Below are 20,292 nucleotides of genomic sequence, written 5' to 3'. Positions count from 1 at the left end.
GAGAGAAAAGAGGGAGGGAATGGATTCTCAGTTAGTGCGTTAGAGAGATACAAAGAGTGTTTACTACGACAACTACATTAGATTTCATAATTTCTGTCAAAAAAAAAGAAAAACAGAAAAAAAAACGCCCCAGTGTGCCGGAAATTAAGCAAGCATTTGTATGGTATGAGTTAAAAATAAGCCAAAAACTGAGGAACTGCAGAATTGTGAGTCAGGATCAGATGCCAGATCACATTAGCACACATACAAAAATCTGACATCCACTCAGCATATAATATCAAAAACTATTCATCTGAGAGAGAGAGCAAATTGTCTCGCCAGTGGAAAACACCACATGAAAATTGCAACAGCTACTTTCGTGCCCTCAGTGGACTGAGACTGACACAACTTTTCAGAAACTTACAAAAAACATAAACCAAAATAAAACTGGGTACTGTTTCTTATTTCTTGGGAAAATAAGAGTTACAAAAACATTTTTTTAAAAAGAAATAAATTTGTTTATACTCTCCAAACTTTTCAACTAAGAGGATGATGATTTTCATTAAGAAAGAAGTGTTTTTTAATGCTATAAACAAAAAAAGAAAGAAATCCCTTATTCACTCCAACAGCTGCCCATTTCTAGAAAGGATTAAGTACTGGGAGCCATGATGGAAGCAACAGAGAGGAAAAACCAAACACTACTTAGAGAAAAGAAGCAACTTTCCAAGAAAAGGCAAGGGAGTGGACATGGTGTGGTATTAAATTGTGTTTTCTTCACACAAACACCATGTACAAAGTATTAGTTGCTAATGCTACTACTAGTTTCAGTTAAATCACTAAATGAATGCAACTGTAATCAGTTAGAGTTACTGTTGCCAACTTGTGTGCAAACACAAGCACTTGGTAAAATAGCAGTGAAACTTTTAAAAGTGCAGAAAACAGGAAGTGAAAATTGCTCACCTTCAAAGTAAAAGTCGCGCTGTCTGAAATATGCTGGTTGTTGACGGTCACAAATTTCAGTGTGTGGCGTGCTTTTTCAAGTTTCACTACAGCTTAGAGATTAAATGGAATGTTTTCAGACAAAGTGGCATCTTCTGTGTAAACTACGAGTGACTACACACAGCAGCAGACACCTCCACTCGCCAACCAGAGGTGACAGAGGTTTAACCAACCAGTCTCTCAGCCTGTGTGACTGAGACATAACATCGCTGTAGAAAGTAAAGCTTGTTCAGCAGCAGTGATGACTCTGTCATTCAAATACTTTTTAGGAGGAATTACACCTTAAGAGGAATTTGTTATAGTTGCATTACTCACGATATTTTTAGCACAATAACTTGTAATCTTTACAGATTAATAGTAACTATCCTAATACTGTGGATAATGCAAGGAGGAAACACTAGGAGCTTTCTTGGGAATTTGAATGTTAGCTGCTGCCCTGCAAGCTAAGACTTGCATAGTGATTGATGCAAGCCTGTGTTGTGTCCAGCATGGGCATTGTGATTTCTTTTCTGGCTGCAAAGAGAGGCCAATCAATCAGCTGTGAAATCCTGACCAATGGTTAAACACAGGAAAGCATCCTTTGTTTCCTTGCAGATCAATCACAGAGATTTGACATTTTCAGGCTTAAGGCTACGTATGTGCTCTTCCATCTTTAATGAAAGCTGTCACAAGCATTAGCTCACCCCAAATGTATGAGGAATTCAGGCATTTGGGAGACAGTATTTCATGCTTTGCACATACTCTTGCTTAGCCTGAAAGAAGTGATACAGCTAATAATAATGATAGCAGTCAATTTTTAGAAAGCACAGCTGAAGTGAAAAGCTTGAGGTATTAATAGTCAGTTGAATTTATATGGACATGAATGAACCCAGAGCCCCTTGTTCATTATGTTTTTTTCTAGACTCAAAGAGAACAACATTTACAATCTGAATGATGTATTAAAGCTTTTTCAAAGAAAATTAAATCCAAGATAAAGGAAAGATGTCTTCCTACTGCTTGTTTGGATACATGCATTGTTTAGGGTTATGAGCAGGTCAGGCAAAGCATTGTCCCCATGTGCATATTTCTGCTGATCCCAGGGAAAAAGTTACTGTGCAGCAACATGGGAGGAAATGCTTTTAATCTGGCACCACAAATATTAGTACGCAACTCCTGATGTTTTTGACAGCAACACCGAGCAGCCTTTACCTACTTAGATCAATTTGGTAGACATTTAAATAACAAAACTGAAATGGCTGTGTGACTGTCAACTCTGAATTTCAGTTCGATTTTTTGCCATCTTCAACAGTCCCCAGTTAACAATGACAAGCCAGGATTCAACCACACTGTTAAGCTTTCATAATATCTTTAAAAACACACACACACACACACACACACACACACACACACACACACACACACACACACACACACCACACACACACACACATTTTACCTGCCTCAAGAGTATGAAATTTACATTTAAGCTCTTCAGCTCAGAAGCTGCACCCTGCTACTTTGCTGAGACATCTGATATGCCCTAATTGCGTCAAATCTATTTTAACCTAGCCTTTTTGTATGATGACTTTACTGGCTCATGGGCTCATGGTCACTGCATCCATCCTGCATTTCAACTGATGGAAGCTGGCACTGCACCACCAATATTACATCGAGGCTCTCAGCGTGAGCCGCCGGACGGTTGGGCTTTTAGTGAGTCTTTGGCCTTTTATTCTCCCGTGCCCTTCCCACTCTGCCATTTCCGCCCATCAGGATTTGACAATGTCAGACAAATACACTTGAAGGTAAAAGTAGTAAGACTCGTGCAGCAACAAAAATGCTTTGGAATATGTCACTCAAAAGAAGAGGTCACATTGAAGACCACCATCCTTCTAGAAAGATCCAAAGAAAAGCAGAAATGAAGGCTGTCTTGTCAGAGACTAAATGCCATGAAAATGTCAGAGCCGTACCTTTTCTCACAGGGGTCTCTTAAAAAAACATGACACTTTTTAAAAATTCTAATGTTTATTAGCAAAATCTAAATTATATATGTTAAATAAAATTCCCAGTCTACCAATAACATTTCTGAAAATATGACAAAGGCTGGCTCCAACTTGTTCACTGGAGAGCTAATATTCAACTTTCTACTTGGCAAATGTTAGTTTTACAATTAAATATGCTCAAATATGCTTCTTCGGTCTCAGTAGTATCCATGGTATTTTGACTCCACATACTGCAACCGCTGAGATTGTGCAATAAAGGTTGATGAACAGAATTCAGAAAATATATAGTTTTCTTGTTAAAGTGTAATTTATGCAGCCCCTGCAATTAGTAAAGGAAGTAAAAAGGCCTTAAAAGTTTCAATTCCTCCAACCGAGGCAGATCAAAGAACAGCCGTGTTCATGTGTTTTTTAATGAAATTGGTTTTGCTCATAAAACATACCAGGTGCTTAATAAACGATACTTTTATAGTATACACTCACCGCTTTAAAGAGGAGCTGTGTAGATGACTGGACAGTATTCATACACTGCCAAATAACCATAATAAACACAGACCAAACACAGCAAACAATATCCCCCTTTGTATGATTGGAGACAAAGTATGAAAACTGTGTAGAGTAAGGATATGAAATGTTGTGAAATAGCAGCTGATTTGCTAAATTCTTCAAACTTGTCATGAGCAATTTGGCCTTCCACATCACTCTGTCCTATTTTCTGCCTCAGTCCAGTTCCAGGTCAGTGGTCACAAGTCATACCTAATTCAGTTCATTTTCTCACTCCATAATTATTTTTTCTTGCCGTGTTCTCGCTGCTCTGATCTGAAATGAGTATAATACATGAAAAGTTGCTTTGAAATGCTTTAGGAAAAAACGATTTATGATAGGTATTTGTGCAAAGAGCCAGATGGATGCTGATGCCAAAAAGTAGTTTATACAGCAGGCAAACATATTATTTTAGTAGCAAAAGTAGAAAGCAGTGACTGGATTTCATACCTACATATTCCCTTGAGACGCCTGTCTATTTTGTCTATTGTGTCACATTCGTTCCACCAGACAATTAAATGAAATTCCCGCATTCTGACATTGAACTTTTAATAAAATATAAATAAATAACAATGGAAAACTGACATTTGAAATTTAATATTTAATTTTTTAAATTGTGCATTGTGATTTTGCTACTTAGATAGATATAATTTGATTTCGAACATGCAAATATAATTGAAATAACAACAGAAAAAAACAAAAAAACAAAACTTAAAAATCATCATGTTTTCATGTATATATCTATGTCTACAGAATGTGTGTGCTCGAAAAGGAGTAGGATGAAGTTTACACTTTTCTTGTTCCTACCCCCTTATTTCAAATTTCAATGCTTACAAATCCATATCCAGGATTCAACATTATTTGATAATATATGTTTAACTATGTACAAGTCTAACACATTGAACATACACAAATAAAACCATTTTCAGCACATAAAGTTATACTGGAAAGTTAACCTTGTATGTAGTATGGTCGTAGTTTTACATCTGTACAAAACAGAAGCGAAAGGCTCAAACAAATGTCATTTGTCATTCAATGTTAGCATTGTTGCTAATGCTTGGATCAAGATCCTTTGCAGTCAACTACATGTCAGTTAACTGTCCGGTTACTTTCGCCTCTGAAAATGGGGGACTGTGAATAAAATGGCTGTGATTCCTAAACAAACAATGCAATACTTTTGTAAATCTTGAATTAAAATTGAAAGTCTGCACTTCACTTCAATGGCATCTTGATTGTTTGATTAAAGATCCACTGTGGTGGTTTAGAGAGGCACAATTGCCAAAAAGTGACTGTCAAACACCAATGGACCCAACAGTATACAGTACACAGTGCAAGTGTTTGTTTTTTCTTAAGTGATTAGACTCTGCGATTAACCAACTCTTTGCATTGCTGCAGCAAACTACTTTGATTCCTGGGGTATTATGTCTAATCTAAATAAATCATTCTTTTTTTAACCTACTTGATCTCCAACAAACCAGCAAGGATTAACATTAATGAAAGAAACATAGACAAAGGCAATTACTGTAGCTGTTGAGGATGCAACGAAAGAAGAATTTTATATTCAGCTGCAGTACTTCCCGAGGATGTGAAGTGACATTTTAATTACATCACTGATGAAGATAAATCAGGTTCTTGTTTACTGTTGTCCTCTGTGGTCTTGCTTTTGTAATAAAACTCTTGTTACATTAGTTATTTCAATAATCAGAAGCAGTACTTTGGAATACCAAATATGATACCTTAAAAATATGATTTTAACATCTGTATGATAATTCAGAGATAAGTACTTTAGCATCTATTGGAGCCAGCAAAAAAAGAATACACTCAGACCACTCCATAGGGAGTGAATACAATGTACATCAAGATTGATGCTAATGGCATGTATTTATGGATGCACTGCATTAACTCTAGAATAAACATATTGGAATTGCTATGGATTAATGCTGCTTTTAAGTAAATGGATTATAAAATCAGCACTCACACACAAGGAAAAAGAAACACCCTGAGAAATATGATAAACGCTCAGGTATCCACCATATCTCATTTCCACTGAAAAACAGTCATGCAAAAGCAATCAGTGGACCAAATTGAACTGTGAGCTCAATCTCAAAACTCTGTACTAGACAAAGACAAGATATTTCTCAGATTCACACTATTAGAGGAAGTTTAAATAGGGCTGCCTTATGAAGTGAAATGCTAAATGATGTAATCATGACTGTTTCTGGCCCGGCATGAGCAGGGAGTCAATGCAGGAATTAGACTCAGGAGTAATGAAGGAAGGACGAGGCTTGGCTCGTTCCATTTCTCTATCTTCCCTTCTACACACACACACTTGCATGAAAACAAATGAATGGAAATCACGTTACCAAGCATAAAAAATTCCCACCTGCTGAAGTTGGTTCCTCACCATCTGCTGCTGTTGAGACACAAAGGAGAAAAAGGGGGAAAAGGGAAGAGAGAAAAGTCCTATTAGCTTCATCACAACTATGTATTTAATGCCGCAGCTGTATTGCAACAGATTCAGCTATACTGATAATTACATTTTGTGCTATCATATGCAAGGTTTCATTTAAGTGTAATTCCCTTGAGCACACAGTATGTGAAGGCAGAAACACCTGCTACCTGTAGGGTACAATATCCTGCCAACAGACATGCTCTCCAGTTTTGCCATGAAACATAACCTGGCACAGTATAACATCTGATGCCCCATCCATACACGTGTCCTGGTCTGTTACCTTTCCCTAATATGTGTTCATCATTCTGGACCAGTGTAGGATTAGCCCCTGTGGCACACATACTTACTAGCTGCATCCCTGGCTCCCAAGACCCAGTCCAGCTTTGTGGCTTAGATTTGGCCTGTCTGCTTACATTACCACAACCCTCTGTCTCCATCATTAGATGTGAAATTGGTCCAAAAGACGTGCCCAAAAGTTGGGCACAGATGCAGAGGCAGTCAACCAAGGGCATCAGATGCAAGGATGATAAATATGATTGTCATTATTATTGGGGATGAACAGAATGTGTTACCAGGAATGGATGGATGGATGGATGGACAAACGAGGCCTGAATGTATTGAGATTTGCTGCTGTACAGAGCATAATAAGTATGCGTGTCTATTATTTCTCAATAGCTAATGATGTTGCTTACCAATTCTTGCTTAATTAAAGTATGATTCAATGTCATGGACATTTTTTTCATCCACAGCACTGAATACTAATTAGACATTAACATATGGAGAGGGTGAAGCCTGCATAAGCAGAAAAGCAGACATAGAGTGCCTGCATTGCACACAGGTGCAAATATATACAAAACCATCTGAGAAATCTGTTTCATTTCCAGCCACAACACACAGAACCATTTGGAGACCAGATTTTATTCTTTTTATAAACCAAACATCAGTGCTCTGTCAGCTTCTGCTCCCTGTGGTGTTTTTGGATGTGGAAATCAAATAAAGTGCTCTCAGGGGATTTTAAATAAGTTTTCTTTTTATTTATTTTATTTTGACCCTTATTTATGAAAAAGGGGTTTTTATTCAAGACATCTCCTAAATGTCTAGAAAATTATTTAGTGGATCATTAGATGTGGTAGTCTTTAGACAGAAATATACGATTTGAATCCAGACAGCAGCATCTGTAAACTGAAGGGAAAAATGATTCACTTAGTCATAAATAAGATAAACAGATACAATTAAAGAGGGAACCACAGCTTTTAATGCTGCTTTGAATGTGAGAGAAAGCTTCAACTGAAGCCACACAGAGTCAAAGCCAAGCACTTTCTCAACCTCTCATCTGCCTGGCAGCAGAAGCTCTCCTTTGTGTTTTACCATGCACACGGGCCAATGTAATCCCCAAACCAAGCGCATTCCACGGTTCACTTAGTGTGGTTTTCTTTCTGCTCCCGTTTTCTCTTCAGCCTTACCATAAGGGTCAAGACGCACACTTGCAAGCCCTCAGACACATACACACACGTACACGCATGTGCACACACACAAAACGCTACACACACACAAAGCTGCACACTTGACAAAGGCAAAAAAAAAAAAACATATGCCTCAGAGTGCAGACAACTATTCACACCCACACATAAATACACATGCTGAGAAGACAGAGATGCATAAAAGGATGGGTTTTATGTTTATCCAAGTGTTGAAGTGGTGAATCATAAGAGTGCATAAAATATTGAAAGTACAGTGGGTTGGCAAAATTTATGTCTCTAATTGTTGGTGTTCTCCATAAAAATAACAAAACACCCAATGTTAGCTGAATCACATAGCTTATTTCCCACAGCAGTGAGCATCAGGATAAACTGTGGACAAAAAATAGACTCTCAGTTTAAATAAATAATAAAAATATATATTAAAGATTACCTACATGTTCAGCTAGACTAAAATGGTGAAAGTGAAAATCTTTGACTGGTGAACCAAGGTGGAGTCACTTCGCTGACTTCCTGAAATCAGTAGCAGCAGAGATAATGTTGTGCGTTAATGCTGAACCTCTTAGAGAGGGAGTCTGGATTGATTGTATGCATTCTGATGCATGTGAGGTCTGATTGTGACATGTTTAATGCCAACAGCAAATTACTGGCATCATAATGGTTGTGTTCTTATCATGAACTGAACCCAGATAGGCATTTGTTTCAATAAATATCATTCTTAACCACAACCTAAAAACTGTTACTAACATTCTTGAGAAAGTGCCTCTAATTTTATGCTAAAATGTTAAAACAAAGTCATCAGATGAAATCTCTACAACAGAAAACAAAGAATTGCTGTATGCTGATTCAAAAATGACTGACAAACTGAATGTTGATATATTTTCTATTCATAAAATCCTATAATCCTGCAAATCTTGTCAAAAGCTGTCATTAGAGCCTTACCAGTGTACTCCCTCCATTGGCTGGATCTATTAAACATCTATTCGTTCATTTATATCAAAAAGTGGTAAAAACACAGCTATTCTGCGAGCCAGCAAGCTATAAATATTACGTGGGTCATTCTACAGTATGGCTCATTATCAGTCCTTCCTATATGAAGACACAAAAATACATTGCATGCACACAGTTAACTTTATGAAAGTGTGTGTTTTGCCTTCCCATGCACTCCTTTCGCTGTCTTGTCTTTCCCCTCCCTGAACCTGGTACTATATTTGTTAACTGTAGTAAATAACAGCAAACACAGGAATGGACAACAGTGTAATTCTTGTGGTATAGTTCTATATTATTAAGACAAATCCATAAAGTAATCTGACAGACAAGGGCAATACCTAGCATATTGGTGTACAATAAATACGTGATGCATTGATATTTCTTCAGACCACATTAATAAATTTGTAGAACATGGAAGGTTCTGGAGATGGCTTATTTAAATGGCCCCTCCTTCTTACCAGGAGAACGTACTCTCTATGAGATGATAAGCCTCTATCCCGGGACATATTGGTTTAATCTGACTGACAGCCAGGAGGCAGTAATAACCATCCATAATCTAAATAGGAACCAGTCAGGCTTTCCTGAATTGATATGACCTCAAGGTGTTCAGTGGAGATAAAGGAGCAAGTGCACAAGATGAACAAGCATAAAAACTATGCAGAGCATGCATACAGTACATACAGATTCATATAAGGGTGAAGATACCCCTTTATATATTAAACAATAGGGGTCACCAATTTTTTACCATGATGGGTAAATATGTACACGGTACACTCACATTCTTTACTATGATAAGCCATTTTGATTTAGTAACTTTGTTTGCAAGAAGCATTTAAATCAATGACTGACCAACAGAAATCAGTTAGTACAGTTTAGTTAGTAGAGTTAAATGACTGTGACTTTTAGTGTTAACAGCTTGTTTTACACGCATAAATGTATCCATGAAAACCTTGAGGGTTATGCAATGTGGACCAAAAGAATGCCAACAGTACGCAGGCTGTCCAGCAATAATGCACACCGGGTCACTGAATGCTGACAATTATAACAATGATGTGAATTATATTCTATGGCCTTCACAGTCACTCTGATTTAGTCTGATTCACGAAGAATTTCACCCCTTTAGTTGAGTTCACTAGAAAATTGAAAGTTAAAACACAAACTGACCCTGTTCCAGTTCCACATAACAGAAGGTGATTGTGTTATTCTGAATTTTTATTTACTTTTTTTAATGTTAACATGTAAGTAAAAGTCACATCTTCAATGTCTCAAAGTTCTACACTTGTGTCAAAAATGAAAGGCATTTCTAACATCACGTTCCACAAGATGGAAAGTAAATAATGCCTTTTAAATTCCTGGCACGTCCAAAGCAGCAAATCCATGAACTCGTGACTTCATTTTTGCACTTCTCTTTTTGTCAGCAAGTAAGCCCTTTACATCTATTTATTGTTCTACTCTCTTCTATTCTCTGTGTACAGAGAATTTTACTGCAGCCAAATTCCCAGTTGAATGTCTTCTAACACACAGCAGAGCAAGTGTAACATACTGACTGATGCACTCCCCATTAAGGTTCATTGTTAACCAGCAGTCATTTTCCAGAAACTGCTGCTGAGCAAAGTTCTAAAACAAAAGCAAAGAAACAGAGAATTATTTGTCTGTTAGGCTTAATGTGAATCGATAAATACATTTGGACTTTGAGTGGGGCTAGGTTGCATGAAATATTTAATGTATTTTTCAGTGTTTTTTCCTAACCATTACCATTAACCCTATAACCCTGCAACGCTTTAATACTAAAGACAGCATTATTGTTTTGATGTACCTGCATTTGTCAGGGTGAGGGATTAACACAGTGATTGCACTGTTATTATGATAGCAGTGCATTACACAGTCGTGGGAGCCACCGACTGTTTTATGCTGTTGTGTTGACACTGACCCTCACTGGTGCTTTGTATCCTGGAAAGGTTGTGTAGGAACCTCATTGTGATGGTAGTGTTTTACAAGGATATCCAGCGGGTGTTTGAGTGGATGCCCCTTACATTAGTATGGCAAATTACTATCCAGTTGTTTTAAAAGATAACAAGCTGATGGAGAAGTTTGATCTGATTCAGTAGGTTGCCTTTCAGCTATACCTAGTGTGACCAGCAATTGTATGTTTTTGCTACTGAAAACTTTTTTAGTGCTTAATTAGGGCTGATCAACTGAAAACCCAATAATGTTAACCAGAAGGAGGTAAACCCGAAAATAAAGGCTCTGTAAAGCTTATCACTCTCACTGTCATGGCCAGTGAAGCCATGGCAAAGTCGATCCGGGTAATGGATCGTATTCCCATTTAGCAGTGTAGCATCAAATATGACAGTCGGCTGTCAGTGCTAATGATGGCAGCCCAGACACCTCCTTGCTGGAGCTGACAAATCCTGCTTCTGTGTGCCAAGTAGCTCTACTGTAGTTATCTCAAGCAGTAAAACTTTTGTTAGAGTTCCCATGCTTCTTCCCAACATTTGGTGGTAAGTAGGAGATATGCTCAGCCTTAATTAGCATACAGTAGCTTTAAAAAAAGAAGATCCATAAAATTATCACACAAACCAGTTTAATTTGCCACAGACCTGCTTTTAATTAGTGCATGACTCAACTTGCAGCTTAAAAGGTTCCATGTGTTTTCAGCCATAAATGAGCAATAGTAATTATCGCAGTCTCCCTTCTAGTCACCTGCAGACTAGCAATGTCATAAATCATCACAGACTACTTCAAATGGCGATTCTAGGTAAAGGTATCATTTCTATGAGACACAATAAAGGCAATAATCACTTACACTTTGCATGGTTAAGATGTTTAGAAAAGTCCTCTGGACTAGTGAAAGTGTAAAAGCTTGAGACTTTGTTTCGCTTATAAGGCATTTACTGATATCAGCTTCCCATGAAGCCCATCAGTATTTATGTGTGAAAATATCATTTTACTTCTTCTTACAGTGAATAAAAGAAAACAATGTCTAAAGTGGTTTGTTGCAAATGAGGATTTAGTTAGTGGCACTGCAGCACATATGGCAGCCTTTATACATGTTCTACATTTGCAGTAAAGATATCACCTTTCCCTGTGCTCCACAAACACACACAAGCCATGAACAGATGCTCATTGCACATCTATCTCCTACATAAGAGCACCCTTAAAAGTGTTTGTTCCATCACTACGGTGCTTATTAACATTAAATCATCCAGCTATGGAGTGGGTGGCTAACTGTGAAATGACTCACAGACACAATACCAACAATAATTAGGGAGGCATTGTTGAGGCACTTCCTTATCATTAGTTGTTTTCCAACTAATGACAAGGAAGAATGCAGTAGCACAACCCTTTATATCAAGTGGAGTGGTAAGCACCATCTCTCTGTAAGTAAATAACCCATCCATCCTCATTTTACTTTTTTGTCAGCGGAGCAGGAGTGCGGGGTAAAGTATACCATTAATGTGGGGCTTTTTGACATGTGGTTTAGAAAGGAAAAGAAAGGCGCATCCCATCAGAAAGATGTCAGACACTTATCCCTCACATTTCAACAATTCATATGACTTCTACGGATGCTTCATGCACCATTACAACCTCTATGTAATAAAACAGGAGTAGGTATATTGTGAAAAATGGGGCAGGAGGTATGAAAAAAATCTCATTGGAAAGTTTCTGGCAAGATACTTCAGCTGTACAGCTGTGTTTCCTGATACAGCACAGAAATACTTACACTGTTTTATTAAACAGATATATAGGACATGTGGCTTAAAATTATTTTTTTTAATAAACAATCCATCAAAATTCAGAGGTTATGTGAATTGTGGCTGTTATGTGCAAAGTACACAAAGAAAGTTGTGTTTTGCTGACTGTATTCCAAAAATGAAGTCGGAGAAACTCACAAAGAGTCATATCCAAGACAAATTAATCTTGCTATGTTATCAATATCCAAGGAGAAGTAGTGATTCTTGTCAAAACTGAAAAGTGCTCATAAAATGATAAGTATGAGCTTGACCTTTAGGACAATGGTAAAGACCTGTTAGGGGATTTTTGTGTGCAGGTTTTATAAAGACTATAGGAGGATTATTATTCCTGTGCATTGTGGAGTGATGGTGGAAAGGGCAATGGACAAGTCGCTGTCCATTCTCTTGAGGCTTTGTGGCTTTGTAGCCTTAGACCAGTACAGTGGGCCCATAATTAATGCAATGATGTTTAATGCCAGTGTGACAAGAATACACAACTTTAGCCTTCTTTAGTCACCAAAATAAAGGATGACTTGCTGAAGTTCAAGCTGAGCAGAATGGAAAAGAAGCCACTTTTAAGTGGCTTTGAATGTGGCATGGTAGTTGGAGTATTTCCCGCACAACCTTCTCTAGGGTTTACAGAAAATGGTCCAAAAGAGAAAATACCCAGTGAGCGGCAGTTCTCTGAGCAAAATTGCCTTTGTTAATGCCAGAAGTCAGAGGAGAATGGCCAGACGTCTTTGAGCTTATTGTAAGGCAACAGTAACTCGAATAACCACAGCCAATGTATGGAGAAGTGCATGAACGCACTACATGCTGAACTTTGAAACAGATGTGCTACAGCAGCAGAAATCCATACTGGATCCTACTCCTGTCAGCTAAGAAGAAAAAAACCGAGGCTACAATTTGCACAGACTGTCTCAATTTCTGCTGTGACATTCAGATGATGGGGGTCAGAATTTGGCATTAATAACGTTAAAGCATGGATTCATCCTGCCTTGTATCACTCGTTTAGGCCTGTGATGGTAGTGTAATGGCCTGGGGGATATTTTCTTGGCAATCTTTGGGCCAATTGCTGACAATGTCCTTCCCTTTATTACCACAGTGTACCAATCTTCCAATGGCTGCTTACAGCAGGATAACATACCAATTCACAGAGCTCAAATAATCTCAAACTGGTTTCTAGAACATGAGAATGAGTTCACTGTACTCAAATGGCCTCTCAAAGTCTCCAGAACTCAATCCAATAGAGGTCCTTTGGGATGAGAGATTCACATCATAGATGTGCAGTTGACAAATCTTTAACAGCTACATGATGCTATCGTATCAATATGGACCAGAATCTCTGAGGAATGTTTCCAGCACTTTTCTAAATCTGTGCCACAAAGAATTAAGGTTGTCCTGAAAGCAAAAGGTGATCCAACCAGGTGCTATTAAGGTGTAACTCCAAAGTGGCTGGTGCGTCTGTATGATAAAGGCATTTAGCTATCTGCATTTATGTGTCTCTCTGAAGACACAACTTTAGGAGACTTAAATATAAGGATTTTCTTTTTCTGTAGCAAGTATTCAAACCAAATGGCAACATATTCACAATATCAAAAACGCACAAGGTACATCTTGTGTTCAGAATTAAGAAACTGATGTGTGCAAAAACAGAGCCATAATATAAGACAGATTCTCATTTTTTCAAGTATGACTGATTCAAAAAATTCAATTAAAAAGATATGTAAAATTCCTGAAACTAATAATACGACAAACTGTATAACTGTATGTGAATGCATGTGGAGGAGGTGCTCAGTCAAATAGAGCATCAAATTGCTATTCCAAGCATAAGATAATGAAAACCCCATGGATGAGTCTGTCTGCAGAGAAGTGTTTTTGTAATGTGGTCAATACAGAGCGCAGACATATCCAAGGTTTGATTCATACTGTGTTTTTGACATGGAATCGATATGTTTCTTAAAGTCTTAGTGTCAGTGTGCAAAACAAAGTGTCAACAAAATGAAATATGTTCTTGAAGGTAACTTAGCCTGTATGATTTATCGAATACCTACCACAAGAATACAGTAACAGGAAAAAAATGTGACAGCCTAACAGGCAATTATCAATAAAATGAAAACTTTCATGCTGGTTACTGAAACCATTTACAAATGAAATGCAATTGATTGACAGGTAAGAGATAGAAAACTAAAACAAGCAAGTGCCTTTCAGTGCAAGAACAAAACGATTCATTTGCATTTTAACTTTTGATACTCTTCAAAAAACAATCGTTAACTGACTAACACTCTGTTTATTGAGATTCCTTGGCAAAGACTTCAATATGTAAATATAATATCACAAAACTAACTGATAAAAGAACAGATGACCGGGTAACCTCTGGGTATTCTGGTGCTTCTGCTGTACAGAAATGGTATAAACCTTTCATAAACCAGAACATCAGTGAGATAGTAGTTAATTCAGCTCCGCACGTATCAAAGTTTACAGCTAATGTAGGTGAAGAGTCATTTGAACAATACAGCAGGAGGAGTAGCGATTCTTTTGGGTTCAGTGATTCATTTCATTTTTGGTCGTATTGAATAAAATATTAAATCCATTTTGTAAATGTTTCTGATTTTAAAGGTCAGAAGGGGAAATTATTCAGGAATTGTGAATAATTTTAATTCAGGAATTAATTCAGGAATTGTGATTGAAAAAAACTTTTAAAAAACTCATCGAAAGGCTTTATAATGAGACTTTGATGTTGTCACCATTATGTCACCCACAAACCGGTGAGTGACGTGGTAGCTATGGCCATTTTTTATACCTCGTTCTCAGGTAGATGCGATTTGCATCTCCACTCATAAATTGGTCAAATATTTTTTTAAAAAGCTGTTTTCACCCTTATGTATGCAGGGCATATTCTGCCGGGGTGTTGTACAACCAATAAACAAAAGCAAATGAGATCCCTGAGTGGTAGAGCGCACAACCCCATTATGCAGCAGAAGCTCTTTCCTAAAATTTTATGGTAATTTTCCAACCCTTTGTATCACAAACCTGTGTTTACTTCAATTATCTGAGATGGAACTCTAAAGGTTAACTGCTATTGTCTTTCACAAAAAAATAATAAAAGCTCTGGAGCAGCTGAACTGACACAGTGAGGTTATTTGTTTTATTTTATTTTTATGTCTTTTTTTTTAGTCCAGTTGTATAACGCCTGTACACTCATATGATACACTAAACTGTCAAATGTGTCAGTTGTATAATTTGTGGCACAGAAATCTGCTGTCATGGGCTTTGGGATGTACTTAAGGCAAACACCTACCAGAGCCGCCATCTGTTATATATAAAATTCACTACTTGACACTGACAGTATGAGAAACAACGCCCAGGATCACAGTCGCTGTTTAGTTCCTAAAAATTATTTTGTAGGAAAAGAATGTTTTGATGGCACAGACTTTGACGAAGGAAAAGGCGCTTAAAGGTCATCAGGACCGCTTTCCCGTGTGCCGTGGTGCTTTATATTCAACAGAAGGGCCTCTGAAGGTAGAAGAATTGTTCATCCAGAGATTTGTCTCATAAATAGTGGGGGAAAAATAACAAGGAAAAAGACAACACTGCAAGTCAGCATGACTGGCATATATATTACCAACACACCTGATACTGCTTATGGAAGAACAGAGCAAAGCTTATGTTAGGGGTTTTCAAATACTAACAATTAGAGTATCAGCTTAGATACTCGTTCACAGCAGGATGAGCGCCGTGTTCGCCTCCTCCTGTTGTTACAACATATAGCACTACTGCAGACAGGCAGGCACGCAGCTCCGTCACTCACTAGTAACGGAAGTAGCTGCCGTTCGCAATACCGAACAACACTTTAAGAGGAATGTCAAGAAATTGAACAGCTACCATAAATATTAAAGAAGCCAACGCACACATTAACGTTAGCCATTTAACTATTAGCAGTGATCTGATTACCACATTAGCCATCAGTTAAGTTATCATTAAGGTAATAGCTAGCAGCCATGATTAATATTAACAATCACGTTACTGCAGGAGCGAGGCAGCAACAGTTAGCAGGCCTGCCCACGTGTAACACAATGTTAATTCAATGCTACAAGTTAATACAGTGGTAATACACAGTGCCTGACAAGAAAGAGAGAGGAGAAGATATGCAGCAAAGGGCCAGACTCGAACCCGGGCCAGCAGTTATGATCGCCTGCTCATCCCACTGAGATAAACCAGCGCCCTACACTTTTGTTACTGTATTTTTTATGCTATTTAAACCACCTGAACACTAGTGCCATTGCAGTTCTTGAATATCGTGCTCTACTCTTTATTACAAAGAAAAAAAACCATTTTGTCTTTTTTTTTTGCCTCTTGGTATCAAAAATGGCGTTGAGTATCCAGTATTTTCATTGCTTCCTTGCTTGAAGCAATAAACATGCTTGGCTACATGATTACAACTTGTGACCCATTTAATTTAATTTAATTACTCTATTATAGTATCAAACTACTGTAGTATTTGTCAAGCTGGAGAAGAATATCTGAAATGAAAAAGGAATCAATCCACGTCAGGAGGTCTCATTTTTCATTGTGTTCACCAAATGACAAAGTAGTGAAAATATAAACTAAATCTTGGTTTCCTTTTGAAGTGTGTAGCTAAAGCATAATTTGTTCCCATCAAACAAGAGAGGAGAACCTCCCGACTCATTCCACTGTATTGTTAGTGTAGAGAAAAGGAAGGAGGGGTGAAATTCGCACTCCTCCTTAATTGGATGTAATAGCTAGAGGGAATAAACTTGGTTTGGCCTCAGGGAGGGGAAAGTAAGAAGAGAGCGAATATGTTTGAGAGGGCTGAAAATACTAAATATCCATGGAAAACTATAAAGACAGACAGTGTGGTCCTGGTAAGCTGAACACGTATGCAGACTACTGTTCAGAAACAGCCTTATAAAGATAAAGGCACAAAGATAAGTAGAAAAAAAATTAACATACAGGAATGTAGACTGGAATTAAAGTCACCAGAGAAGCGAGACAGAAGAGAGAGATCTAAAGGAAGCAGCACATCACACAGATGAAATGGGTAAATGATAACAGAGCTCACACTGGCCACCAAGTCTGTGAAAGCTTATCGAAGGTCCTGGTCCAGAGAGACGATATCTACGCCTTTGCTGCAGGGACATTTGAGGATGAAAGAAACCTTAGGTGCTCCTATTAAGTCAGACAGTTGGTGAGGGCATTCCTTTACACCGCCCCCCTCTGAGTTAAACAGATTTCTATATCTACTGGAAGTAAGGGGGGAAAGATATTCTGATTTTAAACAGGTCAAACAAAGGGCTCAGGCAGGTTTTACTTTATAACAAGGAAATGTAAGTCTGTTGATGTTTGATATTGGTTCAGCTTTTTTACTTATTCTTATAAGGCATTTACAACCTGCAAAGTGTGTTGATATTTTTTGAGCTGTCATGAGTGATGTCATAAACGTACAGATCTTTGGTTTTCTGTGGCAGCATGTGCTGTATGATATGGCCTGTAAATATAAGTTTTCCTAATACACTTAAAAGCGAACCCATTGACGAATATAGTCACGCCAGTATTTTGATCTAAGTAACCAATGCAAGCAGTTCTTTGCATTAAAGCACTGCTTTGTTTCATTATAAGCTTCTCATTTTAAACTAACGTGCAATAAAAGGGGAAATTGCAACCAAACAAAACAGAACAGTATTTAATTGAACCAGGCAATTGGATACATTTACTTTATTAACTGTTAAATCTAAATTTAGAAGCAACACAATCTCTCTTTTTCTGTATTTTCTAAGAGAGTTCCAATAAACAACAGCAAGAGGTGTAGCTGTGGCAAACTATGCGTTCAATATATTCCCCACCCTCGTAAGGAAGGAGCCACAGATGTGTTTCCAGCACTGGCTAAAATGCAGAGAGAAGCAGTGAATCCATAAGAAAAGCCAATTATTTCTTGTTTATTTGTGTTTTTTTTAATCTGTTGTTAGGCATTAACAAACAGTTGTTTCAACTCTGTTACAACTTTGATCACTATATGTTAAAAGCATTTATGATTTAAAATTCACATCCCATAATTGGTATGGTTCGGTTGAGCTCCAGTCAGTGTGAGGCTTGAGGTACCACCAAATGTAATAATCACCTCAAAGGCCTGCACACCCAAAAATCTGTCTTTGCAGTCCTTGTCATAAAGCAACTTCTGTTACCACAAAAGCATCCAAAAATGGAGCTCAAAGGATTGGAGATCTCTCTTGCCAGCCAGGAGCATCCTCTGGATTTTATAAGTTTGGTTATGCTGAAATCACTTTCTTGCTCTTTTCTTGCCTCTACTGCTTCTCTGACTTCATAGTGGGAGTGTGCTAAATTTATTTTTTAGCCACTCTGTACAGAGATATATTCCCACAGGAGCTCAAAATTCCAGATAAGACCATCAAGGCTAGAGTCCGTGGTGTGGTTAAGACCTAAACTGTGCTTAGAGAAAGAAAAAGTAGAGTGGCTTGAAGAGAGGGAGGGGTTTTAAAAAAATGCCCATCTAGCTTATTTCTTTTCTTTTGTGTAAAGGTCTCCATCCTTGTTAGGAATAAGCTGGTCCCCCATTCTGCCCTCTACTGTTCTCATTACTGTGCATCCTGCCTCAGCCAGCACTAAGCCCTGCAGAGGTGCACAGAGGGCTTTCGTCTGAGTATAAGATCGATACTTCTCCTCATCATGGGCCAGGGGCAGCGATAATGCACTCAGCCCAAGGCCTAGAGGGTTCACAGGATTTTTTTTTTTCAGCAACTTGGGATCTAGCTTTTTCTGAGGTGAACCACTACAGTGTGACCCATGAGAACAAATGTATGCAATGGTTACAGAACAACAAAAACATTTTAGATTTGAAACAATTAAGAGGTCCTTAAAAAATCTTTGATACACAGATGGAGAAGCACGACCTTAACTGACAGGGAAGATTATTCAGTGCTCATATCATGCACCTGTCATGAATGTCTTATTAATCTAGTACTTACAATTTGGATTTAACATCTTTCAGCTCTATCCAAGGGATAATGAATAAGCGGTTCAACCAGCAGACCCAACAATGCACTGTGCCCAAGCTTTCCTCTTTTATATAAAGTCTTTCCTTGACACACTGGTTGCATTGAAATACACAGCATCAAAATTTAAGTGTGGGTTATTATGTTAGTGTCCTTTCTCAAGCATCTATTCTATTACATAGTAGCGGCTGCTTTTTTTTCATAAGTATTGCATTACGTTACTTAATTATTCCCTGGAGAAAGCAATTCTTTGCAAACATACTGTCACATTACTTTTAAATGACTCCATAACATGGCCTGAAACACAATGTCAAACTTAACATTTAACAATATAAAACACGGGGGCTGCAGTTCCACACACTGACACAAATACCCATCGTAATGAGGAACACAAGCTTGTTCCTTAGGTGTTTATGTATTACACAAGGCCATTAAAGACAAAGGCATTAAAGCTGGAAACCAGCCCAAATAGCACTTCCCAGCACCAAAGTGATTCTGCTGTTTAACTAACCTCTGAACGATCTCAGCTGATTTTATACTTTGTTTTATTTTATGTTACTTATACAAAGCGTTCAAGAGAAAGTTAAAAGCTGCAGTACTTATTTCAGGTTTAGTATCCCTTTAGGCTGATATTAAAGATCCTATTAAAGATGATGACCATGCTTTCACAGTTCTGAATTTTGATCTGAAACACAGAGTTGATAAATATGACTCTTATAAAGGAAAATAAGCTGGGGTGATAAGGTTAATAATAACAGCTAGTGCATGCCTGTGCTATTGTTTGGCCTCCTGTTGGCACCTAATGTATGTAATTAAATTGAGAAATGTGAAAAAAAAAGGGGGTGGTAGATGTTTTAATGCTAAAAAATGGGTCATTTTAGCCATCTGCTAGGTGGTTGCTAGGCAACGTCCCAGCATCACAACGCCATGCATAATTAAACTTTTATAGCGATAAATTTTATTTTATTGTCATAAAATAAAAAATTATACAATGTTTTTGTAAGGTGTTCTAGGTGCATAAATGCTAAAAATTGGTTATTTTGCAAGTTACAAGGTAGGCAAGACAATAACATCATAATACCTGATATGATAATATTTCATATGATGACT

General features: G+C 37.7%; 1 protein-coding gene across 3 annotated transcripts in view; it reads right to left on the bottom strand.

The window, feature by feature from the left end:
• Window positions 1–20,292, bottom strand: part of edil3a (EGF-like repeats and discoidin I-like domains 3a) — a 125,498-nt gene that overhangs the window by 88,509 nt on the left and 16,697 nt on the right. Inside the window, exon 2 of one of the 3 annotated variants that reach the window (XM_005473230.4) lies at window positions 5,881–5,910. The exons of 1 other annotated variant lie outside the window; for it this stretch is intronic. In XM_005473230.4, the coding sequence (XP_005473287.1) occupies window positions 5,881–5,910 (30 nt within the window). The remainder of the gene's footprint in view (window positions 1–5,880; window positions 5,911–20,292) is intronic. One more of the 3 variants, XM_005473231.4, reaches the window with a different exon arrangement.

Source organism: Oreochromis niloticus, linkage group LG12, assembly GCF_001858045.2.
Source record: "Oreochromis niloticus isolate F11D_XX linkage group LG12, O_niloticus_UMD_NMBU, whole genome shotgun sequence".
In the NCBI taxonomy this organism is placed as follows: domain Eukaryota; kingdom Metazoa; phylum Chordata; class Actinopteri; order Cichliformes; family Cichlidae; genus Oreochromis; species Oreochromis niloticus.
Note: the sequence above shows the minus strand (reverse complement) of the source record. Positions and strands in the feature narration are given on the sequence as shown.